At 45.8% G+C, this 24,621-nt stretch overlaps 1 protein-coding gene and 1 pseudogene across 4 annotated transcripts; one reads left to right on the top strand and one right to left on the bottom strand.

Moving 5' to 3' along the window:
- The window catches only part of LOC141056813 (uncharacterized), a 94,777-nt pseudogene that overhangs the window by 28,649 nt on the left and 41,507 nt on the right, over positions 1-24,621 (top strand).
- Positions 8,521-18,738, bottom strand: LOC141056846 (uncharacterized). Of its 4 annotated transcripts, none has more exons than XM_073553314.1 (7): positions 18,453-18,738; positions 12,977-13,126; positions 12,673-12,852; positions 12,476-12,599; positions 12,295-12,392; positions 11,542-11,632; positions 8,521-8,820 (listed from the first exon to the last, which is right to left on the bottom strand). In XM_073553314.1, exons 2-7 carry the CDS (start codon positions 13,052-13,054, stop codon positions 8,672-8,674), a joined length of 720 nt encoding a protein of 239 aa, XP_073409415.1. In that variant the 5' UTR covers positions 13,055-13,126; positions 18,453-18,738; the 3' UTR covers positions 8,521-8,671. The 4 variants fall into 4 exon arrangements, with proteins under 4 accessions (XP_073409415.1, XP_073409416.1, XP_073409418.1 ...); XM_073553315.1 differs by having other exon boundaries at positions 18,478-18,738; XM_073553317.1 differs by having other exon boundaries at positions 8,521-8,817; positions 18,453-18,665.

Below are 24,621 nucleotides of genomic sequence, written 5' to 3'. Positions count from 1 at the left end.
TATACCATGCTGGGCTGTATTATACCATGCTGGGGGGGCTACATACCATGCTGGGCTGTATTATACCATGCTGGGGGGCTATATACCATGCAGGACCGTATTATACCATGCTGGGGGGCTATATACGATGCTGGGCTGTATCATAGCATGCTGGGGGGGCTATATACCATGCTGGGGGGCTATATACCATGCTGGGGGCCATATACCATGCTGGGCTGTATCATACCATGCTGGGGGGGCTATTTACCATGCTGGGGGGGCTATATACCATGCTGGGCTGTATCATACCATGCTGGGGGGCTATATACCATGCTGGGGGGCTATATACCATGCTGGGCTGTATTATACCATGCTGGGTGGGCTATATACCATGCTGGGCTGTATCATACCATGCTGGGGGGGCTATATACCCTGCTGGGCTGTATTATACCATGCTGGGGGGGCTATATACCATGCTGGGCTGTATACTATTCTGGGGGGGCTATATACCATGCTGGGCTGTATTATACCATGCTGGGGGGCTATATACGATGCTGGGCTGTATCATACCATGCTGGGGGGGCTATATACCATGCTGGGAGCTATATACCACGCTGGGCTGTATCATACCATGCTGGGGGCCATATACCATGCTGGGCTGTATTATACCATTCTGGGGGGCTATATTTCATGCTGGGCTGTATTATACCATGCTGGGGGGGCTATATACCATGCTGGGGGGCTATATACCATGCTGGGCTGTATCATACCATGCTGGGGGGCTATATACCATGCTGGGCTGTATCATACCATGCTGGGCTGTATTATACCATGCTGGGGGGCTATATACCATGCTGGACCGTATTATACCATGCTGGGGGGATATATACCATGCTGGGCTGTATCATACCATGCTGGGGGGGCTATATACCATGCTGGGGGGGCTATATATCATGCTGGGGGCTATATACACCACACTGGGCTGTATCATACCATGCTGGGGGCTATATACCATGCTGGGCTGTATTACACCTTGCTGGGGGGCTATATTTCATGCTGGGCTGTATTATACCATGCTGGGGGGGCTATATACCATGCTGGGGGGCTATATACCATGCTGGGCTGTATCATACCATGCTGGGGGGGCTATATACCATGCTGGGCTGTATTATACCATGCTGGGGGGGCTATATACCATGTTGGGCTGTATTATACCATGCTGGGGGGGCTATATACCATGCTGGGCTGTATTATACCATGCTGGGGGGCTATATACCATGCTGGGCTGTATTATACCATGCTGGGGGGCTATATGCCATGCTGGGAGGCGGGGCTATATACCATGCTGGGCTGTATACCATGCTGGGCTGTATTGTACCATACTGGCGGGGCTATATACCATGCTGGGGGGGCTATATACCATGCTGGGCTGTATTATACCATGCTGGGGGGCTATATACCATGCTGGGGGGGCTATATACCATGCTGGGAGCTATATACCACGCTGGGCTGTATCATACCATGCTGGGGGCCATATACCATGCTGGGCTGTATTATACCATTCTGGGGGGCTATATTTCATGCTGGGCTGTATTATACCATGCTGGGGGGGCTATATACCATGCTGGGGGGCTATATACCATGCTGGGCTGTATCATACCATGCTGGGCTGTATCATACCATGCTGGGCTGTATTATACCATGCTGGGGGGCTATATACCATGCTGGACCGTATTATACCATGCTGGGGGGATATATACCATGCTGGGCTGTATCATACCATGCTGGGGGGGCTATATATCATGCTGGGGGCTATATACACCACACTGGGCTGTATCATACCATGCTGGGGGCTATATACCATGCTGGGCTGTATTATACCTTGCTGGGGGGCTATATTTCATGCTGGGCTGTATTATACCATGCTGGGGGGGCTATATACCATGCTGGGGGGCTATATACCATGCTGGGCTGTATCATACCATGCTGGGGGGGCTATATACCATGCTGGGCTGTATTATACCATGCTGGGGGGGCTATATACCATGTTGGGCTGTATTATACCATGCTGGGGGGGCTATATACCATGCTGGGCTGTATTATACCATGCTGGGGGGCTATATACCATGCTGGGCTGTATTATACCATGCTGGAGGGCTATATGCCATGCTGGGAGGCGGGGCTATATACCATGCTGGGCTGTATACCATGCTGGGCTGTATTGTACCATACTGGCGGGGCTATATACCATGCTGGGGGGGCTATATACCATGCTGGGCTGTATTATACCATGCTGGGGGGCTATATACCATGCTGGGGGGGCTATAAACCATGCTGGGCTGTATTATACCATGCTGGGGGGGCTATATACCATGCTGGGCTGTATTATACCATGCTGGGGGGGCTATATACCATGCTGGGCTGTATTATACCATGCTGGGGGGGCTATATACCATTCTGGGCTGTATTATACCATGCTGGGGGGCTATATACCATGCTGGGCTTTATTATACCATGCTGGGGGGCTATATACCATGATGGGCTGTATTATACCACGCTAGGCTGTATTATACCATGCTGGGCTGTATTATACCATTCTGGGGGGGCTATATACCATGCTGGGCTGTATTATACCATGGTGGGCTATATACCATGGTGGGCTGGGCTATATACCATGCGGCTGTTATATACCATGGGGGACATTTTACATTATATTCTATAAGGGGAAGCTGTGTTATATAATATGGGGGGCTACATTATGTTCTAAGGGGAGGTGGGCTGTATTATATTCTATATGGGGCTACATTATATTCTATAGGGGGGCTGTATCATATTTATTACATTCTATGGAGGCTGCATTATACTATATGAGGTGGGCTACATTGTATTCTATGGAGGGGCTACATTATACTATATAAGGGGCTGCATTATATCTTATGAGGGGGTTGCCATATATTCTATGGAGGGGCTGCATTATACTATATGGGGGACTGCATTATATTCTATGGGGGGTTACAATATGTTCTATACAGATATTATATCCAGCCCTGCATAGCCTCAATATTAGATAACAACAAATAACTTTGTTGCCCTATGAAGGGTTGGGGGGGGCCCGAAAAATTTCTTGCACAGGGGCCCACAACAGTCTGTGTCCGCCCCTGAATCTGCAGATAGTTTATCACTATAGTCGGATGGTAGATATATATATCTAGATGGGAAAAGATGACTAGGGGGAAAGGGGGAGGATGGAATTAAGATGGGGAATTGTGGCCGGGGAGAGAGCACAGTAGGTGCTCATCCGCGCTGATTCTACCGGCAAGAATCTTCTTATGGGAGAGCATGAAGGGGGAACTACAATATATTTGATCATATATATTATATTTATACCTAATTTATAACCCACTTGCTGATTGTCTCTCTTAGGCCAGACACATCCACACAATCACAGGGAGTGAGTGTGAGGACAAAATAGTATTGTGACCCGGTCACTGCTTCACATAGAGTCTTCATTGCTAGTGCATAAATCCAGAAGCAGGGGAACGTGGCGAACCCCACAATGTCCACATACCAAAGAGGCAGACACAAACAAGACCGATCTATAGAGAGGATTCCATTACCTAGAGGCGCTCTTTTATGCACGTTTCGCTTGTAATGCTTCCCCAGAAACCCCATTTTGTTGTGAATTAAATTTATTTATTTTAAATTTTTGTGGAAATACAAAAACTGAAAAGTGGGGCGTGCAATAGTATTCGGCCCCTTTAACTTAATACTTTGTTGCGCCACCTTTTGCTGCGATTACAGCCGCAAGTCGCTTGGAGTACCATATATACTCGAGTATAAGCCGAGATTTTCAGCCCATTTTTTTGGGCTGAAAGTCCCCCTCTCGGCTTATATTCGAGTCATATACACCGGGGGGTCGGAGGGGGAGGGGGGGCGGGGGTGTCAGGTCATACTTACCCGTCCTGACGCTGTCTCTTGAGCCCCCAGCTTCTCCGCACTCTCTCTTCCTGCCTTCAGCGGTCACGTGGTACCGCTCAATAAACTCATGAATACATGCATATTCATGAGTTTTAATGAGCGGTATCACATGACAGCTGAACGCAGGAAGAGAGAGCGCGGAGAAGCTGGGGGCTCAAGAGACAGCATCAGGACAGGTAAGTATAGCGATACTCACCTGTCCTGCGTCCATAGCTGCTATGGGGGAATAATCTAAGGAGCTTCTTATGGGGTTAGCATATGGGGGAATAATCTAAGGATCTTCTTATGGGGTCAGCATATGGGGGAATAATCTAAGGATTTTCTTATGGGGGCAGTATATCGGGGAATAATCTATGGAGCTTCTTATGGTGGCAGTATATGGGGGAACAATCTATGGGGCTTATACTCGAGTATATACGGTATGTCTCTATCAGTTTTGTACATTGAGAGACTGAAATTCTTGTCCATTCTTCCTTGGCAAACAGCTCAAGCTCAGTGAGGTTGGATGGAGATCTGTTATGATGAGTCACCGAAGGAGGAAAAAACAAAATACCAGCTAAGTCCAGAAAAACCAGAGAGGTTGGCAGCTATCGGATTGCAGACCCCTGGACCTATTCACAACAACTAGCAGTAGCCGTGGGGGGTTCCTACGGTGCCCTAGACCCCTCGATCACAGCCGGAGAACTAGATAGCCTAAAGACAGAAAGGGGAAAAACTAAACTGCCCCAGAGCAGACCCCAAAGCAATAGGCAGCCCCCAACATATGACGGTGAAGCAAGATGAAAACACTAACACAGATAGAAAGATAGATTGAGCAAATGATGGGGCCCAAGCTAACTACATAGGACAGGATAGGAAAGCTGCTGTCTAACATCCGCAAAAACCCTATCAAAATGAGCCAACCGTAGGAAAAACAGGCCCTGAAGTCGCTAGGCTTCAAAAGACTATATCAGCACTCAGGTATATTCTGAAGACAGAGCAAAAGATCAACAGATCAGAGACAAAAATGGAATTCAGATCACCCCCAGCCGGGGATGGCAGAACTCCCAAAAAACAAGGCAAAACAAAAACAAAACTGAAGAGTACAAAGCAGAGCAGAAAAACTTAGCTTTGAGAAGCAGGAATCAGACTGGTCTCCAAGAATCCAGCAGGAAAATCACCAGCCAGGAAGAAGGGCATCGGCAGCCTTATATCCAGTCCTCAATTCCAGCCACCCAGTCATAATCTAGCTGCCCAGGTGTTTGATAATCAGCCTCACTACCTTCCTTCACCAGAGGAGGGAGTTCATCAGACCTCAATGGTGAAGGGAAAAATGAACTCACAACAGAGATCGTTTGTGAACAGCAGTTTTCACCTTTTTCCACAGATTTTCGGTTAGATTCAGGTCTGGACTGTGACTTGGCCATTCTAACACCTGGATATGTTTATTTGTGAACCATTCCATTGTAGATTTTGCTTTATGTTTGGGATCATTGTCTTGTTGGAAGACAAATCTCCATCCCAGCCTCAGATCTTTTGGAGACTCCAACAGGTTTTCTTCAAGAATGGTCCTGCATTTGGCTCCATCCATGTTCCCATCAATTTTAACCAGCTTCCCTGTCCCTGCTGAAGAAAAGCAGGCCAAAACCATGATGCTGCCACCACCATGTTTGACAGTGGGGATGGTGTGTTCAGGGTGATGAGCTGTGTTGCCTTTATGCCAAACATATCATTTGGCATTGTTGCCAAAAAGTTCGATTTTGGTTTCATCTGACCAGAGCACCTTCTTCCACATGTTTGGTGTGTCTCCCAGGTGGCTTGTTGCAAACTTTAAATGACACTTTTTATGGATATCTTTGAGAAATGGATTTCTTCTTGCCACTCTTCCATAAAGGCCAGATTTGTGCAGTGTACGACTGATTGTTGTCCTATGAACAGACTGTCCCACCTCAGCTGTAGATCTCTGCAGTTCATCCAGAGTGATCAAGGGCCTCTTGGCTGCATCTGAGATCAGTCTTCTCTTTGTTTGAGATGAAAGTTTAGAGGGACCGCCGGGTCTTGGTAGATTTGCAGTGGTATGATACACCTTCCATTTCAATATGATCGCTTACACAGTGCTCCTTGGGATGTTTACAGTTTTGGAAATCATTTTGTATCCAAATCCAGCTTTAATCTTCTCCACAACTGTATCACGGACCTGCCTGTTGTGTTCCATGGTCTTCATGATGCTCTCTGTGCTTCAAACAGAACCCTGAGACTATCACAGAGCTGGTGCATTTATGCAGAGAATTGATTACACACAGGTGGATTATATTTATCATCATTAGTCATTTAGGACAATTTTGGATCATTCTGAGATGCACAATGAACTTCTGAAGTGAGTTTGCTGCACTGAAAGTAAATGGGCCAAATAAATTTCGGTCGACTTCACAACTATGTCCCACTTGTTGATTCTTCACCAAAAATTTACATTTGGTATCTTTATGTTTGATGCATGATATGTGGGAAAAGGTTGAAAAGTTCCAGGGGGCCGAATACTTTCGCGAGGCACTGTAATTGTTATACTTCTTCCATATGGGCTTTCCATTTACAATTATATATATGTAAAGGATTTTTCTAAACTATATTTTGGGACAGATTTAGATACGTTTTATATACATACCTGATGATTTCTCTCTGCATAATCTCTTCTTTTTACATTTTTTTATGTGTTTTGCTGTAATACAGATATATTTCATACTGAAATGTTGTTTATGGGAGTAACGTTTGTAGGCCATGTTGTTGATTTCTACTTCTGAATATATGGCGGACCTCGTTTGGGCTTTTTATATATATATATATATATATATATATATATGGTTAGACAAACGAGCTACATATAGTGGTAAAAGGTGTATACATGATAACCTCATAATGCAGGGAAGACATATTCTAGAATACTAAAGAAAGTGATAATACAAAATGACAATATTTAGGAGTATTTCACCAAACTCCATTACAGTCCATAAATCCCCATGTCCCTTTTATCTAATGTCATTACTCACATAACTCTTCACATATTGACTACTGTATTGTCCTCATCACAGACACTACTTACTACCATATGACACCATTATTTACTCTCACAATGCCCTGCAGCTACCCCTATTAACCCTTGTGTATGCCAACCATACCTGCTAATGGCTCTGATGTCATTTTATGTCTCCATTCTGGCTAGAGCTCCCATAAGGTCATCTCATTAGCTGCAAAGTTAGTTAGCGAAAGTTTTTCCAAGATGGCAGCTCAGTCTGACATGGCTGTCCAATATATTTAGTACTGATCATTCTCGTACAATGAGTGTTTTTATTGTAACATGGCCAAACATGAGGAATGACAAGGGGTTGTCCTAGTAGTGGTCAACACCTTTAAGAAGATACAATTTTGAGTTAAAATATTTCCAACATTTTGAACATGAAAAAAGCTTCTCCCCATATGACTTCCCTGATATTTATTAAGAGTTGATTTCGGTAGAAAACATTTCCCACATTAAGAATATGATACAGGATTCTCCCCTGTGTGAGTTTTTTGGTGACTAAGAAGAGATGATTTCTTCACAAAACATTTCCCACATTCTGAACAGGAAAAAGGCTTCTCCCCTGTGTGAGATCTTTGGTGCTTAAACAAATATGATTTACAGTTAAAACATTTCCCACATTCTGAGCAGGAAAAAGGCTTCTCCCCTGTGTGAGTTCTATGGTGATAAACCAAACCTGATTTCCAGTTAAAACATTTCCCACATTCTGAACAGCAAAAAGGCTTCTCCTCTGTATGAGTTCTATGGTGATTAACCAAATCTGATTTCTGGTTAAAACATTTCCCACATTCTGAACAGGGAAAAGGCTTCTCCCCTGTGTGAGTTCTCTTGTGATTAACAAGATGACAATTCTGGTTAAAACATTTCCCACATTCTGAACATGAAAAACGTTTCTCCCCTGTGTGAGTTCTTTGGTGCTTAACACAATCTGATTTATTGCGAAAACATTTCCCACATTCTGAACAGGAGAAAGGCTTCTCCCCCGTGTGAGTTCTCTGGTGATTAACACAATCTGATTTATTGCTAAAACATTTCCCACATTCTGAACAGGAAAATGGCTTCTCCCCTGTGTGAGTTCTCTGGTGATTAACACAATCTGATTTATTGCTAAAACATTTCCCACATTCTGAACAGGAAAAAGGCTTCTCCCCTGTGTGAGTTCTGTGGTGCCTAACCAAATCTGATTTCTGCCTAAAACATTTCCCACATTCTGAACATGAATATGGCTTCATTCCTGTATGAATTCTCTCATGTGTAACAAGATCTGAATTCTGCGTAAAACATTTCCCACATTTTGAACAGGAAAAAGGCTTCTCCCCTGTGTGAGTTCTGTGGTGCCTAACCAAATCTGATTTCTGGCTAAAACATTTCCCACATTCTGAACATGAATATGGCTTCTCCCCTGTGTGAATTCTCCCATGTGTAACAAGATCTGAATTCTGAGTAAAACATTTCCCACAATCTGAACAGGAAAATCTATTCTCTGTTATGTGAATTTTTTCATGTTTAAGAAAAGTCTTTTCAAGAAAACTATTTCCATGTTCTGAATATGAAAATGGCTCCTTTCCTTTAGAATCAATTAGTTTTTTACTGCTTATATTGTGACTTTGATTTTCCTTAGTAGTTGGTAATGAGCCAAAAGATGGGACCTGTTTCATAGGATCAGATGACAGATCTTTTGCTGTGAAGGGATGATGGTATATCTGGAGTAATGTCATTCACTTCAATTGGATTCTGTGAGATCTCAAGATCATTATATTTAAAAATTGAAGATGTCAGCGTTCCCTCTGATCTCCTGGTGCAGTCATCTGCTAAAAATAAAACCAATTAATAATTTTGAATAAAATATCTTCAAATTTTATACTTTTGGACATTTCTACTTAAGCTGTCCATAAAAAAATACAAGCTTTTTAAAAATATTGAATTATTCTCCAAGACAACGACAGTTCACAGTCTAGTCGAAAACCTCATAGCATGAACCAGTGCATCATGGTGTTCAATGGTTTGTTCATTCTGCTTCCCAAACATGGAATAAAAAGCCAACAATGTTATATAGGTCAAAATTATACCAATAAAACTTCTACTCATCTCACGGAAACACAAGACACCACTAAGGTCCATCATCTGTCAGAGGAAAACCAAAAGGTTTCCACAATATTTGTGGCTCAAAAACTCTTAAAAAGCAACATGGCTTCCATAAACCAATCCAGCAATATCCGCTCTCCCAAAGTCAAATATCCACTCTCTTCTGAGCCTTGTAGTGCGCCCAAACCATATTTAGCATCCATATATTTGGCATTACTATAGTGAGAAGAACCCACTTAATTTACGGTGTGTGTTTCCTGGAGCACAATCTGGGCATTATGTGTTGGATAATAAAATGGCAAATGTGCAATTTTCATGTTGCAACATCCAGTGCGAGCTAATTTCCGTAAAGTGTCACTACTCCCATAGAATAATTCACTGAGGGTTATAATTTCCATAATGGAGTCACTTTATGGGGATTTCTACTGCTTTAGTTTCCTGTAATTGTGTTATATTAGGGCATCTGCAGATGGTGTGTCCCCTCTCCACTGGAATCTCCTGTGATGTTTGATTCTATCACCAAGCAGCGCCTTATTTATTGTGCAGGCGTTGCTGGTAATAGAAGAGACGTCGAAACCAGAAGCTCTGGGTGGCGCTGGCTCTGTCCAGCCACTAAGATTAGGGTGCCTGAGACCAGTAGTTTCATCCAGCCTGGCAGTATGGGTTTGTGTGCTGTCCAGCAATCTGGTAGCAATCTGCTACCTGCTTAAGCCAAATAGAAAGCACCAAACCCTCCTAAAGCTTGAAGCCTATTCCCGGAATCTGCCAGATACAGCCTTGTTCTCCTCTGGTTCAGTCCTCTGTGCTCAGCTGGTGTATTTGTTTCCTGGTGTAATCCCAGCCCGCTTACTGACTACACTTGTGTCTTCTGATTTTGTACTTTCTCTGCCCTCCTGGTTATGACCAACTACCTGACTATTCTTCTTGCCATCTCACCCCACAGAATAGCAGGTAACACCATGGCCCAAGCCTAGGGGTCTCTGTGTAATTCCAGATCCATGAAGAGGGGTTAAGGGATGATGAGCAAGGCAATCACTGGGATCTGGAAAATAGAGTAGATAGAGCCAAGCCTTCTCATGGTGGCCATCTTTTCATATGACAGGTGATCACTAACAGTGCTCCCAATACATCGTGTGTGTAAACTATTCCATCAAGATCTGTGTGCGAAAAGCTAAATGGCGCTCCTTCCTTTCTTACCCTACCATGTGCCCAGAAAGTAGTGTACAACCATATATAGGGGATTATTGTATTCAGGAGACATTGGAGAATAATTTGTAAGGTCCATTTGTTTCCTATTGTCCTGGTGAAAACTCTCTGGGTAATTATAGTTTGGGGCACGGTGGCTCTTGGCAATCTAAACTATCGTAAGGGCCAATATTTTCTGTCAGATGAGTTTCAAGAAGAAATATTAAATATTCATAGAGAACTTTTTATAATAGTGCAGAGCTGATGTGTCTTATATTTAGATCTCAGGCATCTGGCAGAGGTAATGGAGACCTTATTTTAAAGGCTACCAGGTAGTTGCAGACTCAGATAAGTGAGGCAGGCCGATCCCACCATCATCAGACTACCATACAAAATGAACCTGTACAAAAAGAACTAGAATAAAAAAACATGTTACCGTATTTTTGGGATTATAAGACGCTCCCCAAATTTTGAGGAGAAAAATAGGAATTTTTTTTTTTAATAAAATGGTGGTGTTTCTTATAATCCATGCGTCTTATTGCTGTGGTGAAGCGGGGTCCCAGAGTCGCTGCTGGAGGAGGCAAAGGTGGGGTGATGCTGCAAGCGGCAGGGTGGGATGAGGGTGGGTCCGATGTGCAGTGCACCGCTGCGATTGTTTGGTGCTGCTGGGGTGCCTGGTGCTGCTGCCCGGGGAGTCCGCTGCTGCGGGGGGACTCTGCCGACATTTCGTGAAAGGCCAGAACCCCCCGCATGTCCATGGTTTCCTCCTGTGTGGTGGACTCTGTGAACATGGCTGCTGGGGGGGCGGCACAAGCGCAGATGGAGATCTCGGTATCAAGATATCGGGAGATGATATTTCAGCCCTGAAATTAGATCTCAGGGATCTAGGAAGCCAACAGCATCATTACCCTCCACTTTCTCTTACAGGCCCAGCATAAGATTTTTCTTCAAGTGATTTTATAACTTGTCAGCACATTCTACGTACGCTTCATTTGGCTTTATAGTTTACAGATCTGGGCAGGGAACCGTCAACATCTTCTAATCCCAGGGGGGTAGGTGGATCCTCCAGGTCGTAAGTTCTATAGAAAAGGGCTTTCAATGCCCAAAGTCATTTGAACAGTTTTGGGTGGAGGAGAATGTTGTGGTCTGGAGGCAAAATGGTGATCATGGTAATACGGCCGGACTACACCACCGATAAAGCAGCCACAGCCGGTGACTGAGAGGAATCTGTGACTTCTCTGCATTCAGTGGTTACTACTCACCTGGGTAGTCATATGTGGGAATCTCCTCTTTACACGACTCATCATCTCTCACATATGTCTCTGTAGTAATAATATGGGTCAGATCTTCACCCTGAAACAAATATTGTAAAAGTCACAGACTGATGGAGAAGTCCCATCAATGATCAGCTTTAATCCTGCCATATCCATCGTTCTCATTATACAAGTTGTTGGAATAGGTTTAGTGCAACAACTCCATTCCTGTCAATGAGTGTTTAGTTGCTAGATTTGTATGCTGTTTATAAAGTTCAAAAAAAAAACTCACAGAGGCTCACACAGGGAGAGCATGTGACTGTATTTCCTGTTTTCCTGCTGTGTCTGTGTAAGAGAGAAGCAGCCTGCTGTAGATGCTGCACAGAGAGAGACACTCAAATGATTTATTCCTGATCTATTAAGCTTATCATATATTGTTCCTAAAAAAACAAGTTCTGTTGTCACACGCTTGGGGAGAATTGTGAGTAATCCGCTGCCAACACAAGGTCTGTGATGTATTAAGAGAAGTATAGAGTCTACATCACGTCAAATAATTATTCTCCTCTACTCCTTCTTGGTCAGATCTCTTCTGGAACACTGTGTCCAGTTCTGGGCACAACATTTAAAAAAAAACATTGACAAGCGAGAGCAAGATTAGAGAAGAGCTAACAGGATGGTGACATAAAACAAGACTGAGCACAAGACCGTCACAGCACTCTACACATCATAGGGGAGATCTCCTGACACCTTCTCTCCATCTACCTGATGATCCTGAGGAACACTGGGATCTTCTTGGTTACAGTCCTGTGGAAGAAGAGGACGGCGACATCTCTCTGGTGTTGTCCTCTTACTGGATAGATCTGGAGGAAACACATACAGGGACTGAATTCATTCTCTACATACAGATAATTATAGGCCGTGTGTATTTAGTCCTGTCTGTTACCTGGTGATGTGACGGGCTGGGGAACCTCCATTATGACGTCCTTGTACAGATCTCTGTGTCCTTCTAAATACTCCCACTCCTCCATGGAGAAATAGACAGCGACATCCTGACACCTTATAGGAACCTGACACATACAATGATACCGTCATCCCCCGATCCCTTCATAATGTTACTGTATAATGTCCCAGCAGTGTCACCTCTCCAGTCAGCAGCTCAATCATCTTGTAGATGAGGTCTAGGATCTTCTGGTCATTGATGTCCTCATGGATCAGGGGGTGAGGTGGAGGCCCCGTGATTGGGCTCAGGGGTCTTACCCATCCCTCAGACACAGGGTCCTGACAACGATCACTAGAGGTCTTCTTCACCACTGTGTAATCCTGGTTATGGAGAGACACATTAATAAATCTCACTCCAGACATTTCCAGAGTCCTCTCCAGTTCTGTCCATCTGTTATTCCCACAGATAAGAATGATGTAATGTGACGTCATCAGAATCTCTCACCTCTCCAGTGAGACGGAAGAGGATCTCTAGGGTGAGGTGTAATATCCTCTCCGCCATCTTGTCTCTGTCCATATCCATCCTTGATGGGGAAATCAGGAAAATTCTCTTCTGTAGAAGATCTTCACTGAGAGGATCCGATATTGTAGAGACCTGAATGAGAAGAAGATGATCCGATGTAACATCATAAGAATCCTGTGTAATAATACAATTACTGGAGATAATAAGGGAAACATATGAGGAGATTTATTATCTTACAGGGTTCAGTTTTCTCCCCTGACATCTACTAATAAAACCTATATATTTAGGCCACAGACAACAAGCAGTTTCCTCCTCGGAGTCGGCAGCTGAACACGTTCCTCATAGACTCATCTTCCATAACGCTAATTCTCGTCTCATTACCGACACTGGAATCGGCATTAGCAATACTGCAGGAGATATTCATTACACGCGACATGAGAAATAACTCCTTCATGATGAGGACGACATCTTCATCTTCTACTGCGGCTCTAGAGACAGATTTGGCCAGAGTCGGTCACTGACTCCATCCCCACCGGCCGTCTATATGAAGGTTTCCCGTCTTCCCCGCACTGGAATCTTCTCTCCCGTTAGATCTCAGCTCTGAGTCACACACAGAAGTTTGAGGCTTTTAGAAAATATTTTTAGTTTCCACAAACACAACGGACAGAAATGATCTGATCCCAAAGTCTCCATGTACAGTGATTTATGGGGTTTATTTCTGTCCTTAGACTTTCCTATATTACAAGATGGATGTGAGGACTTTTCTGCCCAATGATGATATAACTATTCTCGGAGTGACGCCTTTATAACCAGATAATAGTATGTTTGCAGCTTGCAGAGCACAGCGGCTCCTTCTTCAGGCAGCTGCAACAATCCAGTCTCTCTCAGCACTGACAGCTTCTATGGCTGCTCTGGGGAGAAAACTTATTTTTGTGGTAAAATGTAATTATTTTTTCCTCATCGCCCAATGGTATAAAATTCTGGGACACAGATGAGTAATTGAGAGGTGGCGGGTGTAACATGGCGCCTCTTATTGGGGGCTCTGATAATGTGACATGGCCCCTAACACCATAAGAGCAGACTCGGCCCTGTCAGACGGCGCTCCTTCCCTCCTGAGGAGTGTCCGGCCCCTTATGGGGTATCGGCGCTCAGGGGAAATTGTGGAACAAGTGGTTTCTGTTTTCTCCTCTTCTCCCGTGTGATAATTACAGACTTGGGGACGGAGCAACATTTTAGTGGGAACATTTCATTCCTCCGCTCAATGTTACACAATTCTGTGCCCCCTGAGGGTTAATAATCCTCCCTGCCCCCTAGATGAGCCCCCAGAGGTGGAGGGGGTAACATGGGGCCACTTGTGGGGTCTCTGCTGTTCTGGTGTCAGCGCTCTTCACACGTCACACGGCGTCCGCCGTCTATCCCCGCCACAATGGCGCCCCTTTCCTCCCGAGCCTGTGGGGTATCGGCACTCAGGAGACACGGCGCACTGTGCGGCCTCAGCACTCCTGTCACCTTTAGGACAATGATACATTGGGGGAAAGTCACATTTCTGTGAGGAAAACAGGAAAATTGTCATTTCTTCCTTCCACATTGCTGAAATTCCTGTCACACTGTCCGAATTCAGAGCTTGTCCTGTCAGAAAGGAGAAGACAGGGAGCGAAAGGGTTAATAGGACTCACAGGAGGAACCGGCCCAGAAAGCAGAAGGTCCAGGAGTGTCCGCCACATATATGACTGCTCTGTGCACAGGACCTGTGATGAGGTCACAGGAGGGGAGGAGTCAGGGGTCACATGATCAGGGGCCTCAGTGTGTGCAGGACTCTGCTGTGCTGGTTGTCATGGTGCTGGATGAGGGGAAGTTTCTGTGTGGGGTCAGGAGGGGTTTACAGGGTGGATGTAGCAGAGCCGCGTGTGTACGAGGTGTACGGAGAGGAGCCGCGTGTGTGCGAGGTGTACGGAGCCGAGCCGCGTGTGTGCGAGGTGTACGGAGCCGAGCCGCGTGTGTGCGAGGTGTACGGAGCCGAGCCGCGTGTGTGCGAGGTGTACGGAGCCGAGCCGCGTGTGTGCGAGGTGTACGGAGCCGAGCCGCGTGTGTGCGAGGTGTACGGAGCCGAGCCGCGTGTGTGCGAGGTGTACGGAGCCGAGCCGCGTGTGTGCGAGGTGTACGGAGCCGAGCCGCGTGTGTGCGAGGTGTACGGAGCCGAGCCGCGTGTGTGCGAGGTGTACGGAGCCGAGCCGCGTGTGTGCGAGGTGTACGGAGCCGAGCCGCGTGTGTGCGAGGTGTACGGAGCCGAGCCGCGTGTGTGCGAGGTGTACGGAGCCGAGCCGCATGTGTGCGAGGTGTACGGAGCCGAGCCGCGTGTGTGCGAGGTGTACGGAGCCGAGCCGCGTGTGTGCGAGGTGTACGGAGCCGAGCCGCGTGTGTGCGAGGTGTACGGAGCCGAGCCGCGTGTGTGCGAGGTGTACGGAGCCGAGCCGCGTGTGTGCGAGGTGTACGGAGCCGAGCCGCGTGTGTGCGAGGTGTACGGAGCCGAGCCGCGTGTGTGCGAGGTGTACGGAGCCGAGCCGCGTGTGTGCGAGGTGTACGGAGCCGAGCCGCGTGTGTGCGAGGTGTACGGAGCCGAGCCGCGTGTGTACGAGGTGTACGGAGCCGAGCCGCGTGTGTACGAGGTGTACGGAGCCGAGCCGCGTGTGTACGAGGTGTACGGAGCCGAGCCGCGTGTGTACGAGGTGTACGGAGCCGAGCCGCGTGTGTACGAGGTGTACGGAGCGGAGCCCTGTGTGTACGAGGTGTACGGAGCGGAGCCGTGTGTGTACGAGGTGTACGGAGCGGAGCCGTGTGTGTACGAGGTGTACGGAGCGGAGCCGTGTGTGTACGAGGTGTACGGAGCGGAGCCCTGTGTGTACGAGGTGTAATGTTTTAGACTCAAATTTTTAAATTTCACAGAGTGAAAATGGAAAACAAGGAGATTTCTGGGCACAGTAAACTATTTGATACCATCACAAAATCATTCATATGGCCAGGTACAGCAGCAGTAGAAATAACAAGTAGAGGAGGGAGAGAGAGAAGCACCACTGCATGATAGCGCACACTGACCCAGAGATAGATTATAATATAATGAAATAATCTATATTGATACACGGAATTATGTAAAATTAAAACATAAGTAAAATCACAAGACTATGGCTTCCATGATGTCTACAATACAGAAAACATGTTAGCATAAAGACATACACAATATATAAATAGGTCCAATTTAAGGTGATATAATACACTCTCCCTGCTACTATGGCTCATGATGACTTACAAGACCCTAAGCATAGTGTGGTCAACCAATATAGAATCATGACCAAAACTGCCATAAAGACCATTAAACTCAATAGGGCCCCCTGATACAATCTAGCCAGGACTACAATGAGTCCAGGCCACCAAGAGGCAAGAGTCCGACCTTGAATATGCAAGTAGCCCAGTAAAAGAGCCAAGGAGGGGGAGCTAAAAAGTAATAATATTACCAGAAGAGATCATATGCCACAAATAGAATGCAGATCCATGGATGCCAAGCCCTAGACCATGACCCCACGCGTATCGCCGTAACCTGTACGGTTTCGTCAGGGGAAGTATGGAGATGATGATCCATAGGGCTTAAATACCTTGCAGGTGTCCATAAAGATGTTCCGGTGTGCTGGGGACATCCTCTCATTAGAATGAACCGGGAGTGAAAAAAACCGGCGTCCCGGTCATGAGCGCAGGGCCCAAACATTTAGGCCGCATTACAACCGTGCATGCGCCATGCCGGCCTATAGGAGGCTCACGCTGACATTCATACAGCGCTTGCGTCTAGTGGAACGCAGGCCTAGATGCCTGAGCCGCATTAGAATCGCGCATGCGCTAAGCCAACCAGTAGTGAGCTCATATTGATGTATGAAAAAGTGCGTGCAGCTCCCGGGAGACAAAGACACATAAACGGACTGGACATACATAGACACACAGGCAAGGAGGACAACAGCACATAAATACAAAACATATATATATATATGTACCATTATAATAATGATGACCATTTAATAATGAATGATCCAGGACAGAAAACTCTCTAATACATCCAGGATCTAATTGATGGAAAAATGAAATTATGTCTATAACAATAATTTATGGCCAACATACGCACTAGAGTATTTCAAGGTGCAATCCTGTGAAAAAGTGCATCAAGAGGCCTATATATAGATCCGAAATCAATGATTTATGGCAAAGATACGCATTAGAATGTCTCAAGGTAAAATCCTATGAAAAAGTGCATCAAAAAGGCCTATATATATCCAATATCAACAATCCAATAACAAGGAATAGCACAGCACTCCCTGGGAAAGGGCTGCCATGCAAGGAACAGCCAGGCCATCAATGGAAACAATAAGGGGGGGGATAATAACTGAGCAATACAGTCATAGCTACAGATTTATTATTGAAAGAGTATATACATATACCCCATATTTGAGGGACAGTGTGGCCAAAAGTGAGCCGGGAATACCCCATCAAATCCGAATAGAGGAAAGACACACGTATCGCCCACAAAAAACATATATAAACTGTTGCATACTGAAAAGTGTGTACTATCGTGATATATCCCTCCTAATAGACCCAAGATAAGGTTAGGAAAACTAGAAGAGGGATTCCCCCTATCTGCACACCTAACAGTTCCAAGAATAACCAGAAGCAGAGTCCTCGTGAGCCAGTAGGAACTATCCACCACTCTCATCCTCAATTGTGTAAGCTAGATAGTAGGACAATATGTTATTCCATGTGAATGGAGGGAACTCTTGAATAGAATAAGTCCCAATAGGAAGTAACCCAAACCCAAGGTTCTAATCATTGGCATAAAGAGGTCCCCCTGTCTAATACCGGCAGGAAAATCTCGGGTAAACCGGAGTCCATCTTGGTAGAAGGATAAAAAAGAGCCAGAACAAAATACTCATAGACCAAAAGATCCTAACATCGGCCTTACAGTTCTCTATTATATAAGGTAAATACTGGGATAATGTATCCTTCACTAAGAGGCAAGGAACTCTCAATAGAGGAAGTCCACATGAAAAATGTCCCAAATCCAAGCGTTGTAATGGTTGAGATAAAGAGGACCTCTGCGTCAGTGTGCGCTATCATGCAGTGGTGCTTTTTTCTCTCCCTCCTAGAGTCAAAATGGAGCCACAGGTTACACAGAAATTTCTCCATAAACCTGAGGCCAGGAATGATTGCACACGGCCGGGTTCCAATGGGGAGAGTCACTGTTTTGCTTTTGGAGCACTAATTTGGCAGTTCTCTCTTGTGGGGCCAAATGTAAAGCCCCCGATGTTTGTGGACAACATACGACCCCCTAAAGTGACCCCATTTCAGACACTGTACCCATCAGGGAAGTCATCTAAGGGTGTAATGGGCATTTTTATCTTACAGGTGTCACTGATTTCTTTACCACTTGGCTGTGAAGATAATATTACATTTGTTCCGAGGTGCAGCGCAGGGTTCAGCTCAGGGACATCTGAGTGGGCTCCTAACCAGGTGTTATGGTGGTGCCTCACATGGCCTCTCAGCGCCTCCCTACTCACTATGGTGACTGCAGCTTCTCAGCATGTTGCCTCCATTTAGCCTTGGGGGATTGGCCAGTCTCTACAGGAATTTAACCCTGCTGTGTCCTTCACAGATTAGGTTCCCCAGCCTATCCCGTGCCGGCAGGTTCTATATTAGGCAGCTCCACCAGCTGCTCTCTGCTGGATGTTGGTTCTTAGGCAGTTCACTTTGCCTGTTGTACCTCACACATGTCTCTGACCCACCAATCAGCTGAGGTTGTCTTGGGGACTACCCTGGAGTAGTTCCTGGTGTCTACCAGCTGTCCAGCCTATCCTCTCCACCAGTAGCCCTAGTGAAGTCCTGGTGGACACCTATTTACACCTCTCTAGAGTAAGCCTGGCCGATGGTGCAGTGGGTCCACATCCACCAGTGTTACACCAAGTAACTGTGCACACCTCACAACTTTTGAAGCACAGATAGAGGCACAGATCATGCGGCGCACATAGCAGCAAATTTTGGCCTCACCCTAATCCACGGCCACTTACCTCTGCTTTCTCCCCCGGCAGGAGGAGTTGTCAGAGGGACGCTGGTAGTGAGGGAAATTCAGCAGACGCCTGAGACTGCAGGGTGTAGACCCAAATCCGGGACTGTCCGCTGTATCCGGGACAGTTGGGACTAGAGATGAGCAGGTGGATTCATGGCTGTCTGGTCCAGCGTGCGTGGGACCTGGGGATTATTTTTTGTGCCTTCATTCACAGTCGGAGCCTCCAGAACGTTCTCCTCTTTATGTAGCGTCACTATACGACATCCGGCTTATTTGTGTCTGTAAGGCCGTGTTCACACATTGCAGAAATACGGTGTTTTTTGTTTTCTGCAGGATCCGCACCATCTACAATAACGATCTTCTCCCCCTTATTTGATGCGTTCTTGGTGCAGAGGTGAAGTCGCGTTTTTATTGAGCTTTTTAGAGGACAGAAAAGCTTTGATTCTGCACTTAATAAAGTTTCTGCAGTTTTTTACCTGCGATTTTATTAGAGAGAAAAAATCCCCAAATCGGCACAGATCAGCCGCGTGCCTTGGGCGCACAGCGGGCGCCTTTTATGGTAAAGTAGTTTTTATTAAGGATTTATTTACATAAATGGGGTAAAGAAAAAGGGGAGAGACAGATTATAAATACCCAGTAAGGGTGGTTTCACATTTGCGTTTAAGGCCGCAGCGTCGGCCTGCGCACGGCCTCCGCTAGTAGCTCCGCCTACAGGAGCATGACGCTGCATGCGTCCCCTATCTTTAGCACTGAGGACGCACGTCGTGCGCAGGTATGCGTTTGGCGCCGCACGCGTCCTTTTGACGCTGCGCCGAGCGCACCAAATTGCAACAGGTTGCGGGGGGGGGGATTTGAACTTTTATATTTTTTAAATATTTTTAAAAACTTTTTTTCCCTTTTGGCCTGCTTCAATAGTTTCCATGGGAGACTAGAAGCTGCCATAACTCGGTCGGCTCTGCTACATACAGGCGATGATCAGATCTCCTGTATGTAGCAGAATACCTCACTTGTACTGACGTGTGCTGGGAAAGATGCGGGCTCACCGCCGGAGCCGACATCAAAGGGAGAGAAGCTACCTGCACTGTACTAGTACAGTCGTGAAGGGGTTAAGGAAAATGGGGAAAAGGGAAAAATGAAAGGGATAGAAAGAAAATGGAAAAGATTGGTCTGCACCGGATAGGCCGGGAAAGGGGTTACGGGACACATGTAATACCTTATGTATAAAACATTTAAGAGGCGGGAGGGGAAGAGAAGGAATGGGAAAGGCGAGGAAAGAAAAGGGGAGAAAGGAAGAACAGCTGTAACCAGGCGGAGAGACGAGAATCTAGAGGAATACTGACTGTTAGGCTGTGTTCACACACAGCGGTTTTTTCGCGGTTTTTCCCGTGGATTTGCCAAAAAATCTGTGGGAAAAACGCGAAGAAGAAGCTTCCCATTCATTTCTATGCATTTTACACTTTTTGGGCACATTGATGCGTTTTTTACTGCAAAAAAAACATTGCGGTAAAAAACGCAGCATGCTCATAAATTTCGCGTTTTTTTACGCATTTCCTGCTTTTTCCATGAAACGCGCGGAAAACACGCAGAAAAAAATGCACGGTTTCTGGGAAGGTAGTCCTGTTTTTCAGCAGAAAATTTCTGCTACGTGTGCACTTAGCCTTAGGCTAACTGCACACGGTGATTTTCCTCCTGCGGATTTTTCCGTACAGATTTGAAGAAATCCGTAGGTCAAATGACCGGCATTTTTCCTGCGGATTTCTTCCTTTTTTATTGCGGTTTTTGTGTGGTTTTCCCCTGCAGATTTCCCCCTATGGATTTGGAGAATGGAGCAGGTGGAAAACCGCACAAAAGAAGTGACATGCTGCATTTTTTGTACCGCACAAAAACCGTGTGGAAAAAAACGCAGCGTCTGCACAGCGTTTTTTTTTTTCATTCATTTTAAAGGTACTGTAAATCACTTTGCGGATCTGCAGCGTTTCTGCGCGGTAAAATCCGCTGCGGATCCACAGGAAAAATGCATCGTGTGCACATGGCCTTAGGCTGTGTGCACACGATGCAGATTTGCAGTGGATCCGCAGCGGATTTTACCGCGCAGAAACGCTGCAGATCCGCAAAGTGATTTACAGTACCTTTAAAATGAATGAAAAAAAAAAACGCTGTGCAGACGCTGCAGATTTTTCCACGCGGTTTTCCCGCGGTACAAAATCCGCAGCATGTCACTTCTTTTGTGCGGTTTTCCATCTCCCCTGTCACCAAATCCACAGGGGGAAAACCGCAATGGAAAACCGCACAAAAACCGCAAGAAAACCGCGTGAAAAATGGAAGAAATCCGCAGGAAAAATGCAGGTCATTTGACCTGCGGTTTTCTTCCATTCTGCACGGAAAAATCCGCAGGGCAAAAAAGTACGACTGCACTCAGCCTTAGGCCATGTGCACACGCTGCAGTTTTTGCTGCGGTTCTGCTGCGGTTTTGGCCCTGCAGAACTGCAGCAGTTTCGCAGACATGGTACTTTACCATGTTAGCCTATGGGTTTTCAAAACCGCAGTGCTCACGCTGCGGTTTTTTACCTGCGGAAAAGCTGCAGGTTTTTTTCCACAGCATGTCAATTGTTTCTGCGGATTCTGCTGCGGTTTCACACCTTTAACATAGTAGAGGTGTGAAACCGCAGGCCAAACCGCAGCAAAAACGCAGGTCACTTTACCTGCGGCTTTACCTGCGGTTCCGCAGGAAAAAACCCGCAGGTGAATCCGCAGTGTGTGCACATAGCCTAACATCATGGAAGATACTGATTGTTGGAGTTTAAGGCCCTGTGCACACGGTGCAGATTCTGTGCAGTTCTGCAGCAGATTTGGCCCTGCAGAACTGCAGCAGAAAAGCAGCAGAACTGCACGTGATGTACAGTACCATTTAAGGCTATGTAAAACAAAAAAGGCTGTGCACATGCTGCAGATTTTTCTGCGCAGATTTGGTGCAGAATAAGGCTGAGTGCAGACGGAGTTTTGAGCCCTGTGGATTTTTCCGTGCAGAATGGAAGAAAACCGCAGGTCAAATGACCTGCATTTTTCCTGCGGATTTCTTCCATTTTTCACGCGGTTTTCTTGCGGTTTTTGTCCGGTTTTCCATTGCGGTTTTCCCCCTGCGGATTTGGTGACAGGGGAGATAGAAAACCGCACAAAAGAAGTAACATGCTGCGGATTTTGTACTGCAGGAAAACCGCTACGGAAAAATCCGCAGCAGTTTTTTTTTTTTCCATTCATTTTAAAGCTACTGTACATCACAATGCAGATATGCAACGTTTCTGCGCGGTAAAATCCGCTGCGGATCCGCTGGAAATCTGCCTCGTGTGCACACATTGCAGATTCTGCTGTGGAATTTTCCGTGCAGATTTTGTTAAATCCGCAGGTAAAATGACCGGCATTTTACCTGCAGATTTAGTGCAGTTTTTGTTTGGATTTCCCCTGCAGTTTTCCACCTGCAGATTTCTATAATGGAGCAGATGTAAGGCTAAGTGCACACGTACTTTTTTGCCCTGCGGATTTTTCCGCGCAGAATTGAAGAAATCCGCAGGTCAAATTACCTGCATTTTTCCTGCGGATTTCTTCTCTTTTTTTTGCGGTTTTCTTGCGGCTTTTTTGCGGTTTTCCACTGCGGATTTGGAGAATGGAGCAGGTGGAAAACTGCACAAAAGAAGTGACATGCTGCATATTTTGAACCACAAGAAAACCGCGCGGAAAAATCCGCAGCTTCTGCACAGCGTTTTTTTTTCTATTGATTAACATGCTACTGTACATCACACTGCGGATCTGCAGTGTTTCTGCGCGGAAAAATCCGCTGCGGATCCGCAGGAAATCTGCATCGTGTGCACATGGCCTAAGTGCACACGGTGTGGCTCCACCCACGGATTTTTCCGCGTGGATTTTAAGAAATCCGCAGGTCAAATGACCTGCATTTATCCTGTGGTTTTTGTGCGGTTTTCCACTGCGGTTTTCCCCCTGTGGATTTGGAGAATTTGGCAGGTGGAAAACCGCACAAAAGAAGTCACATGCACTTCTTTTAAAACTGCAGCAAATCTGCTCTGATTTTTCCGCACCGTCTGCACAGGGTTTTTTTTTTTTAATTTATTTACATTGTACTGTAAATCACAGTGCGGATCTGCAGCGTTTCTGCGCGGAAAAATCCGCTGCGGATCCGCAGGAAATCTGCACCGTGTGCACATGGCCTAAAACTGCAGCAGAACTGCACAAAAGAAGTGACATGCTGCAGAAATCCGCACCAAATCTGCACAGAAAAATCTGCATGTGCACAGCAGTTTTTGTTTTACATAGCCTTAAATGGTACTGTACATCACTTGCAGTTCTGCTGGGCCAAATCTGCTGGGCCAAATCTGCTGCTGAACTGCAGAAGAATCCGCACCGTGTGCACACAGCCTAAAGAAGCAGCATGTCGCTTCTTTTGTGCGGTTTTGCTGCAGTTTTCCACCTGCTCCAATATAGAAATCTGCAGGTGGAAAACCGCAGGGGAAATCCACACAAAAACTGCACTAAATCTGCACTAAAACTGCAGGTAAAACACAGGTCATTTTACCTGCAGATTTAACAAAATCTGCGCGAAAAATTCCACAGCAGAATCCGCACCGTGTGCACATAGCCTAATAGCGCCGCAGTTCTCATGAAATCTTATCCACTTTGCTTGGACAATTAAATGCAGCAGAAAATCCGCAGCATTTACTCTACATGTGAACACGGTCTAAACTTCATAGCAAAGTGGGCGTGATTCCATGAAATCTGCGCTCTCTGTGGTCTGAAGACCCTGCGGACCTCTGGGGCTTTGATGCGTTTTCCCTTTATAGGCTTCTTCTGAAAAAAATGTATTAAGAGAAAAAATGTATGAAGAGAAAACCGCCGTCACATTTATAAGCGCAGAATCAAAGCTTCTCTGTACTAATAAACAAGTGTTAAATGCGGCTTCATATCCGCCAAAAACATAAAATATGGAGGAAAATGCAAAAAACAAGAAACGCAGCAAACGCACAATAATCAGGGAAGATTGTCACTACGTCATCTGGGTCAGACATTTACAGAAGAAAGAACGCAGCATTTACGCTACGTGTGAACACGTCCTCCGCATCACAGCTTTATCACAAAACCAGGGGAAGAGTCCTGAGGAGATCATTTGCATATTCCCAGTGCCTTCTGGGATAAGTGAAGAGTCTCCGCGAGCTCAACGATCACTGGGTTTTGGCCGTTGCAGCTGAAAAGAGGAAATCAGAATTTTGGATCATCTTTCATCCTTTTTAAGAAATCTCAATATGGAAGAGGCCAGGAACCATTTGGTGAGCTGCATTTCTTGCTACATGTTCACAGATTTACCTGTGGAAAAGCCAAACTTCACATGCCACAAATGCAAGCTTGTGTCCCTGTTGGAGGAAAAGTTACAAAATCTCGAAGAGAGGTTAGCTACATTGAAGATCATTAAGGAAGGTGAAGAGTTCTTAGACAGAGCAGAATTATCTCTTCATGTTACAGAAAG

This window comes from Dendrobates tinctorius, unplaced genomic scaffold, assembly GCF_039654945.1.
Source record: "Dendrobates tinctorius isolate UK_male_01 unplaced genomic scaffold, ASM3965494v1 ptg000200l, whole genome shotgun sequence".
NCBI lineage: Eukaryota > Metazoa > Chordata > Amphibia > Anura > Dendrobatidae > Dendrobates > Dendrobates tinctorius.
This window is presented reverse-complemented; position numbering and strand designations above follow the sequence as displayed.